At 44.0% G+C, this 21,531-nt stretch overlaps 1 protein-coding gene across 1 annotated transcript; it reads left to right on the plus strand.

The window, feature by feature from the left end:
- Window positions 1-14,374: 14,374 nt before the first annotated feature.
- Window positions 14,375-14,767, plus strand: LOC142176129 (uncharacterized). Its single transcript, XM_075243204.1, has one exon. It carries the CDS (start codon window positions 14,375-14,377, stop codon window positions 14,765-14,767), a length of 393 nt encoding a protein of 130 aa, XP_075099305.1.
- Window positions 14,768-21,531: the final 6,764 nt, after the last annotated feature.

Raw genomic sequence — 21,531 nt, forward strand, 5'->3', positions numbered from 1 at the left:
ATTGGAGATCTGCAGTTTTGAATGGATGAATAATATCTTCATAGCTGCTTTACAAAAATTGGAGATGTACTAAAGTTTCTGAAGTACATTGTTGTTGCTGAGTTTTTAATATATAAAATTATGTCTTAGGGAGAAGAATAGATCTTTTAGATTGTTGTGAGAATTGGCAAGTGTTTGCTGTTCTCATATGCTTTGGATAAATTTTCTATTGAGTGTTATGCAGGTTTATATGGGGTAAATGAACATTATGCACCGATATTTATATGCAACAACTAACTTTGTATGATAAACTATGTATAAGATAAGATCCCTCTATATTATTTCGATTGACAAGTTTGAGATAGTTACCAAAACGATTTATCCGTTAAATTCATTTATTTTCCATCACTTTTCTAAGTCACAGTCCTTCCTTTGTACTCGAAATTGCACAGTTAAAGTCCAATTAGCATGACTATTCTTGCAGAATTTCCTTCCCAATATGAAGAATGCGTGGAGTTGCTCAAAAATATTTTTGCATTCAAAGGTTCAAATAATTTTATACAAATATAAAGTTCATTGCTTGCGATATGCAAAGTAAAGTAGCTTATAATGTAGTATAGTACAATTAGGACGGCAAGAAATTCCAACAATAAGGCCGTGAAAAAAATAATATTGGTAAGATAGGAATTTTGTGAAATTACTTTTATTTAATATTTTCCGTGCATCGCACGGGTAAGTATACTAATTGTGAATAAAAAAAAAAAAAAAGTTGTGCATAGAGTTACATATCTGGTACCAAAAACAATAGGTTCAATTGAACGCTCAATATCCACCTTAAGTTAATCTCCTTTGACCCATCGATATTATAACAATGATAACTAGAATTGTAACACTAGAAGTTTTTAGCAGGAAGTCATGCTCGAGACAACACAAATTATTTTTAGCAGGAAGGTCATCCTTTGACCCATTGAAGAAAAATACTATTCTCTTCCGCCTCAATTTATGTGAACCTATTTTTTTTTTAGTTCATGCCAAAAAGAATGACTTCTTTCCATATTTGAAAATAATTTACCTTTATGCACACACACAAACACACACATACACACACACACACACACACACACACACACACACACTATATATATATATATATATATATATATATATATATATATATATATATATATATATATTTGTGTGTGTGTGTGTGTGTGTGTGTGTGTGTGTGTGTGTGTGTGTGTGTGTGTGTTTTGCTTTCTTTTGTTTTGGGATTTTTCGTTCCTATACAATATTTGAAACTTATTCACCAAAATTGTTTTAATTTTGTATATTACTCGCCCTAAACAAGGATTACTTACAATTTATTTTCATTCCACCTTAAAAGTTTCCTAATCCATTATTAGTGCATTTAATCAAGGGATTTAGTTACACCCTTTTTTTTCTCTCCTCTCTCCCCTCTTCTCATCGAACTTATATTTAGAGATTTTTGTTTGATAATTATTTCGTGAAACATTCATCAAAGCCATGAGAAACTGCAAAAAAAAAATAAAAAAAAAAATAAAAAATCCCATGGACAAATTTCAGTGACGTGTGTGGTGGTGGTTTTCTTTTCTCTTCTTCTAAGAGCAGTTAGTAGTAAGAAATTTTGTTTAAAGGGTGCAACAATATAAGAGCAATTTTTGGGACAAATTAGATAAATATAATAAGGTGCCACCTTATAGCAATTTTTAACAAATGAAGAAAGTTAACACTAAAGAAGGGAAAACTGGCGTCTTCATGTTAGATCGAGTTGGTGATAAAATTCTGGGGAGTATGCAGATCGATTAAAATTTTATTTTTTGTTCTTGAGGAACTGCAAGATTGGTCCCAGAGCAAATAAAGAAAGGAAAAACTTAAAAAGAAAAAAAAAATTGCCACTGAACTTGGAAGGCCAATTGATGCACACTCGTCTACTGTTTTGTACTCATTCTATCTCATGGAATACTCCATGAATCATAGAGTGATATAAATTATTAAACAAGTTTTTTAAATTAAGAAAAGCTATTGGTTTAAATTTTATACAACTAATTATATATTATACAATTTATCTAAGACTTTCATTCATTATTTCTATCCAGTTAAATATAACTACAATATCATACAACTTAAATACAATTTTTATACAGTAGTGAAAAGATGAGGGTAACGGATGCGCATATCCTGCTTGGTCTCCCAGGTCGCCTCCTCGACGGCTGGACCCGCCATTGAACTTTCACGCATGCAATGTTCTTTGACCTCAGTTTTCTAACCTGCCTGTCCAATATTGCCACTGGCTCCTCAACATAAGATAGATACTTGTCCAACTAGACTGAACTGAAATCCAACACGTGCGACAGATCACCGTGATACCTCCGAAGCATCAAAACATGGAATACAAGATGAACTCCGGCCAAGCTGGGAGGTAAGGCAAGCTCATAAGCAACCTCCCCAACATGCCTTAATATCTCAAAAGGGCCAATAAATCTCGGACTCAACTTTTCTTTCTTCCCGAATCTCATGACGCCCTTCTTAGGCGAAACCCGAAGCAGAACCCGCTCTCCAACCATATAAGAAACGTCACGAACCTTCCGATTCGCGTAACACTTCTGTCTGGACTGGGCTATGCAGAGTCTATCCAGAATCACCTTAACCTTCTCCAAAGCATCCTGAACTAAGTTTGTGCCCAATAATCTAGCCTCACCCGACTCAAACCAACCCACCAGGGATCTATACTTTCTCCCATATAAAGCCTCATATGGTGCCATCTGAATGCTGGACTGATAGTTGTTGTTATAAGCAAAATCCACCAATGGCAAGAACTGATCCCAAGACCCTCCAAACTCAATCATACACGCACGGAGCATATCCTCAAGAATCTGAATAGTGTGCTCAGACTGTCCGTCCGTCTGAGGGTGAAATATTGTACTCAACTCTCCCCGAGTACTTAACTCATGCTGAACGGCCCTTCAGAACCGTGATGTGAACTGAGTACCTCTATCTGAAATGATTGAAACCAGAATACCATGTAGGCGAACAATCTCCCGGATATAGATCTCCACCAACTGCTCCGAGGAATAAGTAGTACATACAGGAATAAAGTGAGCGGACTTGGTCAGCCGATCCACAATCACCCAAATAGCATCGAACTTTCTCAAAGTCTGTGGAAGCCCAACTACAAAGTCCATGGTGACCTGCTCCCACTTCCATTCCGGGATCTCTATCTTTTGAAGCAATTCACCCGGTATCTGGTGCTCATACTTCACCTGCTGACAGTTGAGGCACCGAGCAACAAATCCAACTATATCCTTCTTCATCCGCCTCCACCAGTAGTGCTGCCTCAAATCCTGAATCTTCGTGGCACCCGGATGAATGGAATACCACGAGCTATAGGCCTCCTCTAGAATCAATTCTCGAAGTCCATCAACATTGGGTACACAAATCCGACCCTGCATCCTCAATATCCCATCATCACCAATAGTCACATCTCTGACATTACCGTGCTGAACCTTGTCCTTGAGGATAAGTAAATGAGGGTCATCATACTATCGCTCCCTGATACGATCAAATAAGGAAGACCAAGAAACCACGCAAGCTAGAACCCGACTGGGCTCTGAAAGATCCAATCTCACAAACTGGCTGGCTAAGGCCTGAACATCCATCACCATAGGCCTCTCCGATGCTGGTAAATAAGCCAAACTCCCCAAACTCTCTGCCCGGTGACTCAAAGCATCGGCCACCACATTGGCCTTGCCCGGGTGATACAGAATAGTGTTGTCATAGTCCTTCAGCAACTCTAACCACCTCCCCTGGCGCAAATTTAGATCCTTTTGCTTGAACAAGTGATGCAAGCTCCGATGGTTAGTATAAATCTCATAGGGGTCCCCGTATAAATAATGGCGCCAAATCTTCAGGGCGTGGACAATGGCAGATAACTCAAGGTCGTGAATAGGGTAGTTCTTCTCATGTATCTTCAACTGTCTGGACGTGTAGGCAATCACCCTACAGTCCTGCATCAACACCGCTCTGAGGTCAATCCTTGAGGCATCACAATAGACTGTATAAGACCCCGAACCTATAGGCAATATCAAAACTGGGGCTGTAGTCAAAGCTGTCTTGAGCTTCTGAAAGCTTGCCTCACACTCCTCTATCCACTGGAACGGAGCACCTTCTAGGTCAACTTGGTCATAGGGGCCGCAATCGATGAAAACTCCTCCACAAAACGACGGTAGTAGCCCACCAAACCAAGGAAACTGCGGATCTTGGTAGCTGAGGATGGTCTGGGCCAACTCTGCACGACCTCTATCTTCTTCGGATCCACCTGAATACCCTCACTCGATACCACATGGCCTAAGAATGCCACTGAATCCAACCAAAACTCACATTTCGAGAACTTATCATATAACTTCTTCTCTCTCAGAGTCTGAAGCACAGTCCTCAGGTGCTGCTCATGATCTTCCTGACTACAGGAATACACCAGAATATCATCAATAAAGACAATGACGAACGAGTCGAGATACGGCCGGAATACATTATGCATTAAATGCATAAAGGCTGCTGGAGCATTGGTTAGCCCAAATAACATGACAAGGAAATCGTAATGACCATATCGAGTCCTGAAAGTAGTCTTCGGGATATCTGGCTCCCGAATCTTCAACCGATGGTAACCTGAGAGCAAATCAATCTTAGAAAACACCCGTGCGTCCTAAAGTTGGTCAAACAGATCGTCAATAAGAGGCAAAGGATAACATTTCTTCACTATAACCTTGTTCAACTGGCGATAATCAATAACCATCCTTTTTCTTAACAAACAAGATAGGAGCACCCCAAGGTGATACACTAGGCCGAATAAAACCCTTATCAAGCAATTCCTGTTACTGATCCTTTAACTCCTTCAACTAAGGAGGAGCCATACGATACGAGGGAATAGAAATGGGCTGAGTGCCTGGCAACAGATCAATGCCAAAATCAATATCTTTATCAGGCGGCATGCCTAGAAGATCAGCTAGAAACACATCGGGAAAATCCCGTACTACTGGAACTGAATCAACTGAAGGGGTATCAATACTGACATCTCTCATATAAGCTAAATACGCGTCACACCCCTTCTCAACCATACACTGAGCTTTAAGAAAATAAATGACTTTATTGGGAGTGTGATCTAAAGTACCCCTCCACTCAACACGCGGTACACCTGGCATAGCCAGCGTCACGGTTTTGGCGTGACAATCAAGAATAACATAATGGGGCGACAACCAGTCCATGCCCAAGATAATATCAAAATCTACCATGCTGAGCAAAAATAAATTGGCTCTGGTCTCAAAACCACTAAGACCAACCAAACACGACCGATAAATGCGGTCCACAACAAGAGAATCTCTCATAGGAGTAGAAACATAAATAGGGGAACTCAAAAAATCCCAAGATACACCCAAATGCGGAGCAAACTAAGAAGACGCATAAGAATAAATGGAGCCTAGATCGAATAGAACCGATGCATCTCTGTGACAAACTAGTATAATACCTGTGATGATAGAATCAGAGGCAACATCATCGGTACGGGCAGGAAGGGCATAGTATCTGGCCTGGCCTCCCCCTCTAGGGCGACCTCTACCTCCTTGACCTCTACCTCTAGCTAGCTAAGAAGGTGGGGTAGCAACTGGAGCTGTAACCATAGCCTGAGAACTCTGCGGGGCACGTTGTGGCTGAGAAATCTGTGGAGGTGCACCACTCCCAAGTCTAGGTAAATCCCTCACTATATGATGTGTGTCACCACACTCAAAACAAGCTCTGGGAGGATGTGGTGGCTGTGACTGGCTCGGGCCAGGTCTGCTGGACTAACCTCTGAAAGCACCCCGCGCAAGAGGCGCGCTAGATACCAGAGGTGCATAATAAGGCTCCTGAGGTCTAGGAGGAGCTGGAATACCACTGGCTGCTGGAAGAGTTGAATGAATAGGGCGACTCATATAACCCCTACCATGACGACCTACTGCTGGGGCACGGGCACCAGAGAAATGGACCGACTCTTGAGACCTCTTGGACTCGCTCTCTTCTCTCACCCTAACATACATACCCTCAATCATCCTAGCAATGCTCATCACCTGCTGATAAGAAATATCCATCTCCAACTAACGAGCCATGTTAGACCTGATGCTGGGAATAAGGCCCTCAATAAACCAACGAACCCTCTTGCGAATAGTAGAAACCAAGGCTGGTGCATGCCTAGCCAAACTAATGTAACAGACAGCATACTCTGAGACAGTCATAGCACCCTAGTGCAAATGCTCAAACTCGACGCGCCATGCATCCCTAAGGCTCTAAGGAACGTATTCTCTCAGGAACAAATCTGAAAACTGAGTCCAAGTCAATGAAGCAGCCTCATCCGGATTGTCTAACTCATAGGTGCGCCACCACTCATAGGCGGCTCCTCGAAGCTGGAAAGTAGTGAAGGAAACCCCGCCCGATCCTGATATACCTATGGTACGGAGAATGCGGTAACTCTCATCTAGAAATCCTAGAGCATCCTCTGATGCTAGACAGCTGAATACCGGAGTCTTGTATCTCTTGAACCTCTCAAGCGTCAGCTGCTCCTCCTCGAAAGTCAATGCCCTGTCCTTGGGCTGAACTGGAACTGCAGGCGGTACAGTAATAATCTCAGGGACCTGCTCAACATGCACTCTTTGCTCAGGAGTACGGGCGGCAGGAGTCTGTGCTCCTCTCCTGGCCTGAGATATAGCTGCAGAAAGGGGAAGCAACCCTACATAAGCCAGAGTGGTGTACATGCTCATGAACTGTGCCAAAGTCTCCTCAAGAGCTGGAGTAGTGGTAGCAGTAGGCATGCGAGGTGCCTGGACTCCGACTGGCATTGCTGGCGGTACCTCAGCGGCAGCTCGTGCAGGTGCTCTGGCTACACCACATGCGCGTCCTCGGCCTCTACCCCGGCCCCAGCCTCTGACGGCTGCAGTAGGGGGCGTAGGTGCCTGATCATCTTGGGTAGCGCATGTCCTCACCATCTGTGAAAGAATAGAAGACAAAAGTTTAGAATTTTGATGTCAAAAATATCGCACGACAAGGAAATCAAATGGAGTGAAATTTTCCTAATAGTTGCATAGCCCCTCATAGATAAGTACAAACGTCTCTGTATCGATCAGCGAGACTCTAATAAACCAGCTTATGATCCATGACTCCTATGAACCTAGAGCTCTGATACCAACTTGTCACGACTCCAGTTCCCCCTCCGTGAACTGTCGTGACGGCACCTAGTCTCTACGACTAGGTAAGCCTAACAAATGCAGAACATAAACGAAACTTGCGGAAGAAATAATCAAAAACCAAAATAACTGAATGGAAACAATAGTTATAATGCCGCTCGGCATATATAACACAACATTCTCAAAACCAAGTACACTATCCCAAAACCCCAAAACTCACGGAAACACAATCCTTTGGAATATCTAACAGTCTAACTCTAGAATATCTAACAAGAAAGAAAAATACAGAAGGTCAATGCTTAACAACTAGAATAGAAAGGGACTTCTTGGTCTGTGGACGCGGCAGATGTACCTCGAAGTCTCTAGATTAGTCGCCTCCCTCAAGGATAGTTAGCCTGAGTAGCGGTACCTGGATCTGCACATGAAAAACATGCGCAGAAGGGGCATAACTACACTACAGCGGTACTCAGTAAGTGCCAAGCCTAACCTCGGTTGGGTAGTGACGAGGAAGGTCAGGGCCTTACTGAGGTTAAACAAAAATATAAGTTCAACAGTATAGAACAGAACAGTATAAATAAGTACAACAGTGAAGATAACACAGGATATACAGGACAACAACAACTATACAGAAGCAAGGTAAACATGGAAAGGAAATACAACTCAGCACCAATAATAACAATCGGGGATCTCTCAGGATAACGTCCTATAGTCCCATATGTGCATATCCAATGGATCTCCCAGGATCCTGTCCTGTAGTCCAACTCATAGTGCGCGGGGATCTACCGGAATCCCGTTCCTTAGTCCCAAATGTAAATACCCAGTACCGGGGGAATCTACTGGGTGCATTCCCGTAGTTCCATATAACTGTGCAGGGGGATCTACCGGAATCCGTAGTCCCAAAATAAATAAATAGATAAGGGGGAGCTACAGGAATCCCATATCCGTAGTCCCAAAATATACAGATAAGGGGGAGCTACCGGAATCCCACATCCGTAGTCCCAAAATAGATACACATCAGCAACAGGAAAATATAAAGAAATGGCAAAATTCATATTGAGGCAACAAGTAATCCTAGCCTAGCATGCTGCACAAAATTCAGGTAAGGCAGATTGAGCAAATAAAGCAATTAAATCACTTAGACATGCTTTCCTAAGCTAACAATAGGCTTAATAGTGCAATAATAAAAATAGGAAAGGAAACATACTAGTGATTACTCAATGAAAACCGGATTTCCAATAATTAGCACAAGTACGCACTCATCACCTCACGTACAAGGCATTTCAATTACCAAATATACCAATCCTAAGGGGAAGGTCCCCCACACAAGGTTAGACAAGCTAGACAAGCCACTTACCTCGAACCGGCTCAAAAATCAATCTGAAATCACGCTCTTGCCACGAGTACTCGACTCCAAATGGCCCAAATCTATTCAATTCAATTTCATAATATAAATAACACTTTAAGTAACTAATTCTACAATTAATTTCTAAGCTAATACGCGAATTATGTAAAATGACCAAAATGCCACTCGGACCCTTGTCTCGGAAATGGGTAAAATTTATATTTCCAGAACCCTCACACTCTCACGAGTTCATTCATATCAAAAGTACCAAAATCGTACCTCAATTTGTCCCTCAAATCATCACTCAAAGGTCTCCAATTATACAAGCCCTAACCCCACAATTACCACTGATTTTCCTTTATTTTTCATGCTTAAATTGATAAAAATCAGTCCAATAACGAGTTTAGGGACGAAAGACCTTACCCCAATGAACTCCTCTGAAAATCTCTCTTAAAAAGTGCTCCCTAAGCTTCTTCTCGTTTTGAAAAAGGTGAAAAATGGCTAAATTTCGCGAAGGCAAGAGTTTATATATTATGCCCACCGATTTCTGCATTTGCGGCCCTGGGACCGCATCTGTGGTCCCGCTTCTGCGGAGCCAAGGTCGCACCTGCGACTTTTCACTTAAAGGTTGACTTCCGCACCTACGGTCTCCAACTTGCAGATGCGGTACCACTTCTGCGGTCTCTCTGTCATTTTTGCGGTGCCGCACCTGCGGGACCCAAAGCGCAGGTGCAGTTATGACAGAACCAGCAGCTGAAGCTGCAACTTTAACTCCAAAATCTTTCCGTCAACCATCCGAATTCATCCCGAGGCCTCCGGGACCTCAAACAAAGGCACCAACAAGTCACAAACCACTATACAAACTTGTACCAATCCTTAAAACACCTAAAACAACATCAAAACCTTGAATTAACCATGGATTTAAGCCTAACAACTCCAAAATTCTCAAAATACGCTTTCGATAAAAAAGTCTATCAAACCTCGTCCGAATGACCCGAAATTTTGCACACACCTCACATTTAAAACTACAGAGCTACTCCAACTTATGGAATTCCATCCCAACCCTCAGATCAAAATCTCACTATCGGACCGGAATTTAGCTACGGACCAAAATTTCGGCATTTCAAGCCTAAATTAGCTACGGACCTCCAAAATACAATCTAAACACGCTCCTAAACCCGAAATCACCCAACGGAGCTAACAGAACCATCGAATTTCCATTCCGAGGCCGTCTTCACAATGTTCCGACTACAATCAACTTTTCAACACTTAAACTCTCATTTAGGGTCTAAGTGTCCCAAAACCCTCCGAAACTTGAAACCGAACATCCCAGCAAATCAAAATAGCAGAACTAAACTTGGGGAAAGTATTTAATAGGGGATTGAGGCATAATGTCTTAAGACGACCGGCCGGGTCATCATAATGAAACACCAAACATCACGTTGGGGGAGACACTTCACCTCCTCCGCACGAGAGCGTGACCGCTTCACGCGAAAGGGAAGCTTCCACATTTGCAACAGACCCGTACACCATTCCAAAAACCTTCAAAATGCCGCCCCACTTAAAGATATATGATGGTACTACCGATCCAGAAGATCACATCATCCACTACGTTACAGCCATAAAAGGAAACGATCTCTCAAAAGAACAACTACCATCGACGCTGTTGAAAAAGTTTGGCGAAAACTTAACAAGGGAAGCCTTGACATGGTACTCTCAACTACCAGCACACTCGATAGCGACATTCGAGGAAATGGCAGATAAATTCGTCATCGCCTATGCTGGAGCCAAATAGGCAAAGGCGAGGGTAAATGATATATTCGCCATAAGACAGATGCATGGCGAGGGACTTAGGGACTTCTTAGCTCGGTTTAACAGGGTAAGAATGAGCTTGTCGAATGTGTCAGAAGGAATGGCAGTAGCAGCCTTCCAGAACAAATTGAACAGAAACGGGTCGAGGGCGACCAGAAAACTGTTAAGCAAGCTCATGAAATACCCTCCAATTAATTGGGAAGAAATCCATAACGCCTACTGCGCCGAGGTACGAGCCGACGAGGATGATCTAAATGGCGGTTGACGTCACTCAATCTGAAGCAAGGAAAGATCATCGTAACAACGGTTAAAGAGATTAGTTGGGTCCCCGTTCCGGTCGGGAAAGGCATCAACCCTACGTCAGGACGTCGGTCCCACCTCCACCACGACACACGGATGCTCCTCCTCGATATATTGCACCATATCGACACAAGAAAGGTATGCCTCCACTTCTATCCGCTCACAATTTTTGTATTTCTCCTTCAGAAATAGTGTACGCCCTAGAGAAACTCAGCCCAAAGGTGCAATGGCCGCAAAAGATGAGGTCAGACCCCAACACTCGGAAGTGAAGCGCTTTCTGTGAATTTCACCAAGAAAGGGGTCACAAAACCGAAGATTGCATAGGATTGCGATAGGAAGTAGTACGAATGATAAACCAGGGTCACCTGAAGGAGTTGCTGAGTGATCGAGGACGGACTAACTTCGCCCGCAGATGCGAACAATCCCAAAGGCCTCAAAAATCGCCCTCTCCCGCTTGCACCATATAGATGATCATTGGCGGGGGTGACGACACAACGATCAATCATGTCAAGTTGACCACCACACATAAGCTCAAACGATCAATTACTCACGAACGGTATGATGACCTCGAAGACAGTATAGGTTTGACTTTCCCTCACTATGATGCTCTTGTTATCACTTTACATATCGCAGATACTGATGTAAAAAGAATAATGATAGATGATGGTAGCGGCGCGTGTATTATCTATCCTCGAGTTCTCGTACAAATGAGACTCAAAGATAAAATAATATTGTACTGTATAATGCTAATAGGCTTTAATAATGCAGTTGACCGGACTTCGGGGGAAATAGTGCTACTCATCCTAACTGAAGGAATCACCCTGGAAACAACCTTTCACGTCATGAACCAGGAAATGGCTTACAACGCCATCATAGGGCACCCGTGGATACACGCCATGTGAGCAATCCCTTCCAGCCTCTATCAAGTGATCAAATTTCCTACCCCATGGGAAATATTCAGCATTCGAGGGGAGCAACGCACCGCACAAGAATGCTATTGCAGATTGCACACACACCCAACAACTCAAAGGAGCAAATGCTGAAGCATAGCAATCAGCAATGTAGGGAGCCAAAACTAATGTGCAGATAGACGTTATCAACGAACTCGACATCGTGGAGGCATCCAAATTAATGATAGAAAACCTTAATCCTGTCCTACTAGATGACAACAACAACACAAAAAGGCTTACATCGGGCACAACCTCTCGGAACTAGGTAAGTTTCATAAGTTCTTGACTAACCATGCCGATCTGTTTGCCTTCTTCCATGCAAATATGCCATGCATTCCAAAAGATATCGCCATCCACAAGTTAAACGTCGATCCCCTATATCCGCCAGTGCGACAAATGAGAAGGAAGTTCAATGCCATAATCAATGAAGCCATCAGCGAAGAGGTCGATAAGCTACTAGCAAATGGCTCCGTCCGAGAATCGAAATATCCTCAATGGGTCGCCAATGTGGTCATGATGAAAAAGAAAAATGGAATATGGTGAATGTGTGTAGATTTCTCGGACCAGAACAAGGCATGTCCAAAAGATTCTTTTCCATTGCCACACATCGACCAGCTCATTGATGCAACAGCAGGACACGAGTTGCTAAGCTTCTTGGATGCCTATTCGGGTTATAACCAGATCCTCATGGATGAAGAAGACCAGGAGAAAATCACTTTCATCACTCACCAGGGAACATACTGCTACAAAGTGATGCCGTTCAGACTAAAAAATGCGGGGGTGACATATTGGAGATTGGTCACCAAAATGTTTGAAAACCAACTCGGTAAAATAATTGAAGTCTACATCGACGATATGCTGGTTATGTCGAAGAAAGAAGATCATATTGGACAACTAAAGGAAGCCTTCAACATATTGAGACGATACGACATGAAACTAAACCCCGAAAAATGCACTTTCGGTATAAGCTCAGGAAAGTTGCTCGGTTTCCTAGTGTCACAAAGAGGCATAGAGGTCAACCCAGAGCCGATTAAGGCCATCAAAGGAATACCCGAAATACTGATCAGCAAAAAGCAGGTACAAAAATTGACAAGACGAATAACAGCCCTGTCAAGGTTCATCTCACGGTCATCAAATAGGTGCCATAAATTCTTTAATGTATTAAGGAAGGACAACGGGCTCCAGTGGAATGCAGAGTGCATTGATGCCTTGAGGAAACTAAAAGCGTACTTGTCTTCGCCACCCCTACTCGCCAAAGCAGACCCAAGCGAGTGCCTCCTAGTCTACTTAGCCGTATCTGAGGTCGCGGTAAGTGCGGTTCTAGTCTGAGAAAGCCAAGGTACGCAATCTCCAATTTACTATATCAGAAACACCTTAATTGACGCTGAAACAAAGTACCCCCACCTTGAAAAACTGGCTCTGGCACTAGTCGTAGCTTTACGAAAACTTAGACCGTACTTTCAGTACCACCCCATAAAGGTGGTGACAACCTTTTCTCTCAGGAGTATCCTACATAAACCTGAATTATCGGGTTGGCTAGCCAAATGGGACATAGAGCTGAGCAAGCACGATATAACATACCAACCGCGAACTGCAATAAAGTCGCAAGTGCTCGCCGACTTCATTCAGCGCAGAGATACTTCCTGAAGTCAAGCAAGAAGCGCTTCACACTTCACCTGTGCAATCCGACCTCTAGGTCCTCTATACCGACGGTACGTCCAACGCGACAGGATCAGGACTAGGACTCATGCTCAAGGTCCCAACGGGAGAAGTGATTCATCAATCTATACGATGTCCTGAAATGACTAACAATGAGGCTGAGTATGAGGCCGTAATTGCAGGATTAAAATTGACCCTCAAGTATGGTGCTCGACGGGTCATCCTTTGCTGCGACTCTCAACTCGTTGTGAACCAGGTTATTAGGACTTTCCAAATTAAGGAACAAAGGTTGTAGAAATACCAAACTGAAATCCACAAACTGCTCCAGAATTCGACGAATGCCGATTCGACCAAATACCCCGAGCACAGAACATCGAAGCAGATGGTCTCACCAAGCTGGTAGCGGCAGCCAGAAACATCACCAAGGAGAACGTGGTCACCCTTCTCCACTCATCAATAGACCAAGTCGAGGTACATTCTATAAATTTAACTTGGGACTGGCGTAATCGTATCATATCATATCTACAGGAAGGGACACTCCCACAAGATAAAAAGAAGCCAAAAAGCTCCGAATACAAGTGGCCAGATACAGTCTCATAAGCCACGACCTTTACAAAAGGACATTCGGCGGCCCGTTGGCCAAATGCCTCGGACCCAATCAGACAAGGCGAGTGCTCGAAGAGGTACATGAAGGCCACTTCGGCGCCCATACCGGTAACTGAGCCCTCATCAGGTGTCTTATTAATGCAGGATACTATTGGCCCACTATGAAAAAAGAGGCCACAGAGTACGTCAAGAAGTGCGAGCAATGCCAAAAATACGCCCCTGTGATACACCAGGTGGGGGAACTCTTGCACTCCGTCACCTCCCCATGGCCATTCATAAAAGAGGGGATGGATATCAGCGGGCCCCTCCCAGCAGGGCAAGGTAAGGTACGCTTCCTTTTGGTTTTAACTAACTATTTTTCCAAATGGGTGGAAGCAGGTGCGTTCGCTCAAATAAGTGAATAGGAAGTCATCACATTCATCTGGAAAAACATCATATGCCGCTTCGGCATCTCCAAAGAAATCAATTGCGACAACGGACCCTAGTTTGTCGGAAAAAAGATGACTGAGTTCTTCAAAAAATGGCACATCAAGCGGATACTCTCCACGCCATATCATCCTGTCGGCAACGGTCAAGTGGAATCTTCCAATAACACAATATTGAACATATTAAAGAAAAAGCTTGAAGATGCCAAAGGGTTATGGACAGAACTACTACCGGAAGTGCTATGGGCCTACCACACAACGCCAAAGACCAGCACAGGAGAAACTCCGTATTCATTGGTCTACGACATCGTTGCAATCATACCCATTGAGGTCGGGGACCCTAGCCTGAGGTACTCCAATGAGAGTGGATCAAGCAACGACGAAAGCAGGTTACAAGACCTAGATGAGGTCGAAGAGCAAAGGGATATGGAATACATAAGAATGGTGGCCCAAAAACAACAAGCATAAAGGTTAGTGGAAAAGGCCAAAACGCTAAAGGCCATAAGAAGGCCAAAGTACGACCACTCAGAGACGGGGATTACATGGACCTGAATGAATGGAAACTGGGAACAAATTAGGATGGGCCATACAAAATCACAGCAGCAGCAAGTAAAGAAGCATTCCAGCTAGAAACAATGGAAGGAAAACTATTGCAAAATAACTGGAATGTCGCCCACCTCAAATACTTCCACTTCTGAGAAAAGACACCACCCGAGTCATACTCTTTTTCCCTCGCCCGGGTTTTGTCCCAATCAGGTTTTCTTGGGGAGAATTTTTAATGAGGCGATGAGGGGGACATCTCGAGGTTCGAAGTATTGTTCATTGCCCCGCCTACCGACTACATCTCCAGGCCGAGCAATGAAGGGACTAGGTATAATCTACATTATATGTACAAAGTCGACATGTATATCCGATATATGATTAAAATCACTCCATTGTGTGCACGAAAGCAACACGCATCTCCAATATATGAATGAAACTGGCTTCAACAATGCTCCAACAAATAGAATAGAATGCCACCCTTACAACGGGATCTTACTTCGGCACCAGCTCAAAAGTAACATCCCAATGGCTAAGGCCATCGACGAAAAACGAGTTCGACATCATTCAAACCACGACGGGATCTTACTTTGGCGCCATCTCGAAAGTAACATCCCAATGGCTAAAGTCATCGACGAAAAACGAGTTCGATATCATTCGAACCACGACGAGATCTTACTTCGGCGCCAGCTCAAAAGTAACATCCCAATGGCTAAGGTCATTGATGAAAAATGATTTTGACATTATTCGAACTACGACGGGTCTTACTTTGGTGCCAGCTCGAAAGTAACGTCCCAATGGCTAAAGTCATTGACGAAAAACGAGTTCGACATTATTCGAACCACAACGGGATCTTACTTCGGTGCCAACCCGAAAGTAATATCCCAATGGCTAAGGCCGTCGATGAAAATGAGTTCGACATCATTCGAACCACGATGGAATCTTACTTCGGCACCAACTCGAAAGTAACATCCCAATGGCTAAGTTCATTGACAGAAAACGAGTTCGACATCATTCAAACTACGATGGGATCTTACTTCGGCATTAGCTCAAAAGTAACGTCCCAATGGATAAAGTCATCGACGAAAAATGAGTTTGACATCATTCGAACCATGACGGGATCTTACTTCAGCGCCAGCTCAAAAGTAACATCCCAATGGCTAAGGACATCGACGAAAAATGAGTTCGACATCATTCAAACCACGACGAGATCTTACTTCGGCTCCAGCTCGAAAGTAACATCCCAGTGACTAAAGTCATCGACAAAAAATGAGTTCTACATCATTCGAACCACTACGGGTTCTTACTTCGGTGCCAGCTCAAAAGTAACGTCCCAATGGCTAAGTCCATTGATGAGAAACGAGTTCGATATCGTTCGAACCATGATGGGATCTTACTTCGGCGCTAGCTCGAAAGTAACATCCCAATGGCTAAGGCCATCGACGAAAAACGAGTTCGACATCGTTCGAACCACGATGGGATCTTACTTTGATGCCAGCTCAAAAGTAACATCCCAATGGCTAAGGCCATCGACATAAAAAACGAGTTCGACATCACTCGAACTGTAACGGGATACTACTTCGACGCCAACTCGAAAACGATATCCCTACGGCTAAGGCCGTTGCCAACGAAAAGAGTTCGACTAAACTCAATACAATAAGTTTAGCATTTCAACAAAGCATCGAAGCGACATAACCACGACAGAAGTCATCAAAAAAATTGATCAAAGAAAATGACTCAGAGATGTACGACGAAAAACAACCTCCATCCACAACAAATATGTTACAAATGTTTGTCTTTACAAAGGGCTCAAAGACACCCTTACAAAAATCACAAAGCAAAAAGTAAAGTACAAAATAAATACTACACATCATTCCCGGTGGTATACACGTCTTCATACCAAGAGTTGGAGGCAAGTCTGTCTGCATCATCAGAGTTGATATCACCGCCGTTAAGCGTTAGAGGATCATATCTGCATGCCTCACGAGCCGCACGAGCCTTGGCATGTACATCCCTAAACTCCGCTTTAGACGCCCCCCCATCAACATGAAAAGCCTTTTACACATCGAGTTGAGCCTCGACGTGAACCCACAAATTATATAGATGTTGAGGCATGATGGGGTCAGCTAGTGCATAAGATGAAGAAGGCTGCGAATGTCATCGTACGTCCTCTTCTTTCAAATAATCCATTTTCTTGTTCAATACGGATAGTTCCACCTCCAACCCTTGAATACTCCCCTCAAACCCCGCAATCTTAAGTGCAGACGCCTCCTTCTCCTTAGTCTGCTCCGGCCTACAAACACGGAAGGAATTTTCCAAAACTGCTGCCTCAGAGGTAACAGTCGCCAATCTATCGACACTCATGCCCAAATCACCTTTAAGCTCATTAATCTCCACCGTCTTCATATCCATATTGGAGGTCAAATTGACCACCCTAGAGATCGGCATTCTCGGCCATTACCCCCTACTTAGCTAGAGCTCATCTTTCTTCAATTTGAGGGATGTCTCGAGCTCATTGTTATGGGTGATGGCCTTCATGAGGTCCTGTCTCGCTCCCTCAACTCCTCGACCTTACGCGCCAATTGATCCTCCCTCTGTTTAAGCCCTTCGCGGAACAATTGTAAGTCAGGATCCTGAGTGTAGATATCGGCCATCACATGATGCTTTGTTGACATTTACAAGACATTTTTTCATAAATGGCCATCCTCTTCCTTTCCTGGTGCTCACGCTCGATCTCCATGATAAAGGTCTGACACAAAAAAGTGAAATTAAAACAAAAGGACAGGCCAAAAACAATAACACAACCCCAACGATGAAATAAAAAGAAAGGTATCTACCCACAAGGCCATGCTAGAGACGCTCCGAGACAACTCCATGTCACTCATCACTCTAAGCGCCTCGTTATCAGGGGTAGAACATAAAGGAGCTAAAGCAGACGCCACCTGATCACAGTTCGACAACATGTTGTAGTCCCCGGGGACAACTATAGGTCGATCAGAACCCTCCACTCTGACCTCTAAGTGAGTGTGACGCTCCAAAAACTCATGAAAATCCCCTGGGTCGACATTTGAGCCTGAGCCTGAGCCCTCAATGTGTAGGCCCCCTCCGACATTGGACGATGCGCCACCCTCAGCGGAGCGCATAGAACCACCTCCTTGGTAAACCCCTTCTATTTGGGGAGATCTCCCCGCCAAGATGGTGTCGACGATAAACGTGGGCACAGGTGTCGTCTGCGACGCACCCGTCCTATTCTCACCAATATCAGCGGCCACGCCCTTCCCAAGCTCCGCCCTCATCCTTTCCTTGATAACAATTCATCCCCAATAGAGGACTCGTCCACAGGGTGATGGACCGATAAGGAAGAGGTTCCTTCCCTCACGACTATATCGCGAGAAGAATATCCCACCTGTATCAGTTGAGTACTACCCTCTCGGATGGACTCACTCAGAGCAAATTGCATTCCTACAGAGCGGCGGCCTGTCGAAATGCAGGGACTGGGGACCTACGCCTAGAAGCACCACAACCTGTCGTCACAGAATGCCATATTAGTAGGTATGACGGCCAATGACCAGATAGGGGCATAGAGGAAGACACTTACCGAAAGAAACTTTTGGCCCAAAACATTTTACAAAAGCGGGCCAGTCTTGAGTCTCCGCTTCATGGGGCAGCAGACAGGCTACCCAATCCCTTATACCCGCAATAGGGCGGGGCGGGCACCCTATATCTACAAAAGAAAAGCAAGTAAGCACTAAGGTGAATAAAGAAGAAAAGGAAGAATAAACAAGTGGCAACACTTACGATTCTCGTTCCACCGCTCCAGGAATCTAGCATTGTCAGACACGATGTGTTCAGTTCCGACAAAAATACTTATGCCAAAATTTGTGACTCGCCCGGTCATCGGTGCCGACCACTAACCCTTTTGTCCCATGGTGCCTCAAATGTACCATAGTACCCCTATGAATGCTGGGTGAAAACAAGTGTAGAAGGTGGTGAATGGTAACCTCACACCCCGCCAACTCCGTATATTTTGTCAATAACAAGAGTATTTTGAGCGTGTATGAGAAAAGTTGTGCCGGGCAAACTTGATAGAATCGACATAATTCTTCTGCTAATAGGAGAAGGGGGAAGGAATGACCAATCACAAAGGGGTACTCATAGAAGGCACAGTACCCAGGTCTATGAACTTCCACGAAGTCCTCTCCCGCTGGAACCATCTCAATATGAGCGGGAATGCTATATTTTGCACGGAGAGCATCGACATAGACTTGCTCAGTTTCAGCGAGTATGGGGTCAGGAGTAGGAGGAGGGTCCTTAAGGAAATCGCTTCGAGATGAAGGATGTCTCGGCAGCAACTCCTCAACGGTGGGAAAGTTATCCCCTTCCTCCACCATCGTGTCCTCACCGCCGGTAGGGGGCGCTACGGACAACGGGGTAACATCTGAAACCCCCTCACGAGATCAATGTGATCTAGGCATATTTATGGCAATGAATGCTGATAAGTTAGGATTTTAAAATGTTTTATGCCCCTACTTGCCTATGCTTAGATCATATATTGTTACAAAATAGTCCTAAAAGGCTCGCAAGTTGTGCTTGATCGCAAGTTTGATCGACAAAGTGACAAAATGTCAAAGATCGGCTAAAAAGGAGTGAAACCTGCTCAAGTATCAAAGACCAAGAAATTTAAGAAAAGAAGGCCTAGTGCGGACCGCGCAAAGTAGAATGAGGCTGCACTAGGTGGTTCAAAGAGTTGGTGAATCAGGCTAGAAGAAGCGCGGCCACGATACACATCTCGCGGTCCGTGGTGAAGGCTCCGCGGCCGCACTACTCTTTTGTGCGGTCCGCTGTCATGAGGTTTAGAGAGATAAAGTTTGCAATGCCAGTGCCATGCGGTCATCGGTCGTGGTTGCGCGGACCGCGCCAGCTCCCTCCATGGCCGCGGTCCACAGAGTCCAAGTTCAGAGAAGCAGAAGTGAGCCAGTGCGACCGCGGTCCATTTAATGCGACCCGCACTGACCCCGCAGGGGTATTTTTGTCTAATTTTTCCAGCCTAGTATAAATAGAACATTTTACCATTTTTAGGTTATCAGATACATCAGTGGAGAGCTGTGATCGTGAGAACGTATTTTGTAGCCATTTTTGGCACTTATGCTTTACATTTACGATAGATTCTTGTAATTTAATTTTAGCAATTAATTAATATGCTTACTTCTTTATCTATTTCTTCAATTTCTTTATCTAGCATGAGTAGCTAAACCCATTAGCTAGGATTGTGGCTCAACCCTAGTCTGGATAATTGATGGGTGTTGCCATCTAGTGTTAGATTGACTATGGGTGTTTGCTATTTGGGTTGATTTTATGTTTTAATCTAGAATTGGTGGTTGCAAATACTGATTCAAGCTTTGTGGGTTTAACGTTTCTTGAGAAAGAGAGCCTATGACCCCAAAAATTGACCCAACAAGGAATTGGGATGGACTCATGAGATATGATAGTCCCAATTAATGGGTTAAACCTCGAGAGAGTAATTACCCTACTTAAACCCTAGTTGCTTGGTCTAACTTGCCTACCCATTTGGTCTCGAGAGAGTCAATTGGGCAAAATCACTCTCTCTACCGAGAGGTGTGAGAGCGGGTAAAATTGTGCAATGGTTGTAGCATAAGCCCCAATTATGTCAATCGAACCTTAGTAACATCTACCCGTCAATTAGCCACCTAGGTAGTGTCACGACCCTAGTGCCCGTCTTCCCATTAGATACAACTTAGCAATATTTTCATAGCATAATTTAGTGTTAATCAATAGTTTTACAAAAATAGTTATAATTTGAAAACCCAAAAATGTTTGAAGTGACATTAGGAGTACAAACACATCTCTAGGATAGACAGACAATCCAACTCCACTACTAGCTCCCTGAGAAATTCGATCCCGACCCTCATATCGGGTAAAAGCTATTACTACCCGCTCTACCTACCTTAGTGTAGCGTCGAGTTGGCCGTGGTCACTTTTTGGCGCTGTTGCCGGGGAGCTTATGGTGTTGACTATCAATTTAGTTAGTTTTGTGTTTTGCTTCTCTTTTCTTCTTGTTTACTAATTCTGTTTGTGTCGATCAATCAGGTACAAATGGCTCTTAATACAAATGACCCTCTCGGCAATGTGATAGTGGGGGAGGAGGTAGAGGATCTAGAACAAGATGAGGTCTTACTTCAAGTTCCACAGAGGGGCCGAAATGCCAATATAAATGCAAAATGAGAACAACAATATTCCAAACCCTCCTCCGCAACCGCCGAGAGTGGCTCCCGGAGTTTTACCAAATCAAGGATATGCCAGTGCTATTATGCCTCCCCGAATCCGGGCAGGGAACTTTCAAATCACAAATGTTATATTGACCTTGCTCGAGCAAAGAGGGTATTTCACGGGTGCCTCCGATCAAAATTCCTACAAGCACTTGAAGGGGTTCGTGGATACATGTTGGGGTAGCAAGCAGACAAACATGTCCGAGGATGCATTGAGATTGAGGCTTTTCCCGTTCTCTCTTTGGGGTAAAGCATTAGATTGGTTAGAAAGGCTCCCCAATCATTCCATTACAACATGGGATGAATTGGCGGACAAATTTATTGCCAAGTTCTTTTCTCCAAGTCATATGGCGGCTCTTCGAGATGAAATTCTATCCTTCAAGAAAGAGCCAATGGAACCTTTGC

This window comes from Nicotiana tabacum, chromosome 22 (assembly GCF_000715075.1).
Source record: "Nicotiana tabacum cultivar K326 chromosome 22, ASM71507v2, whole genome shotgun sequence".
In the NCBI taxonomy this organism is placed as follows: Eukaryota; Viridiplantae; Streptophyta; class Magnoliopsida; order Solanales; family Solanaceae; genus Nicotiana; species Nicotiana tabacum.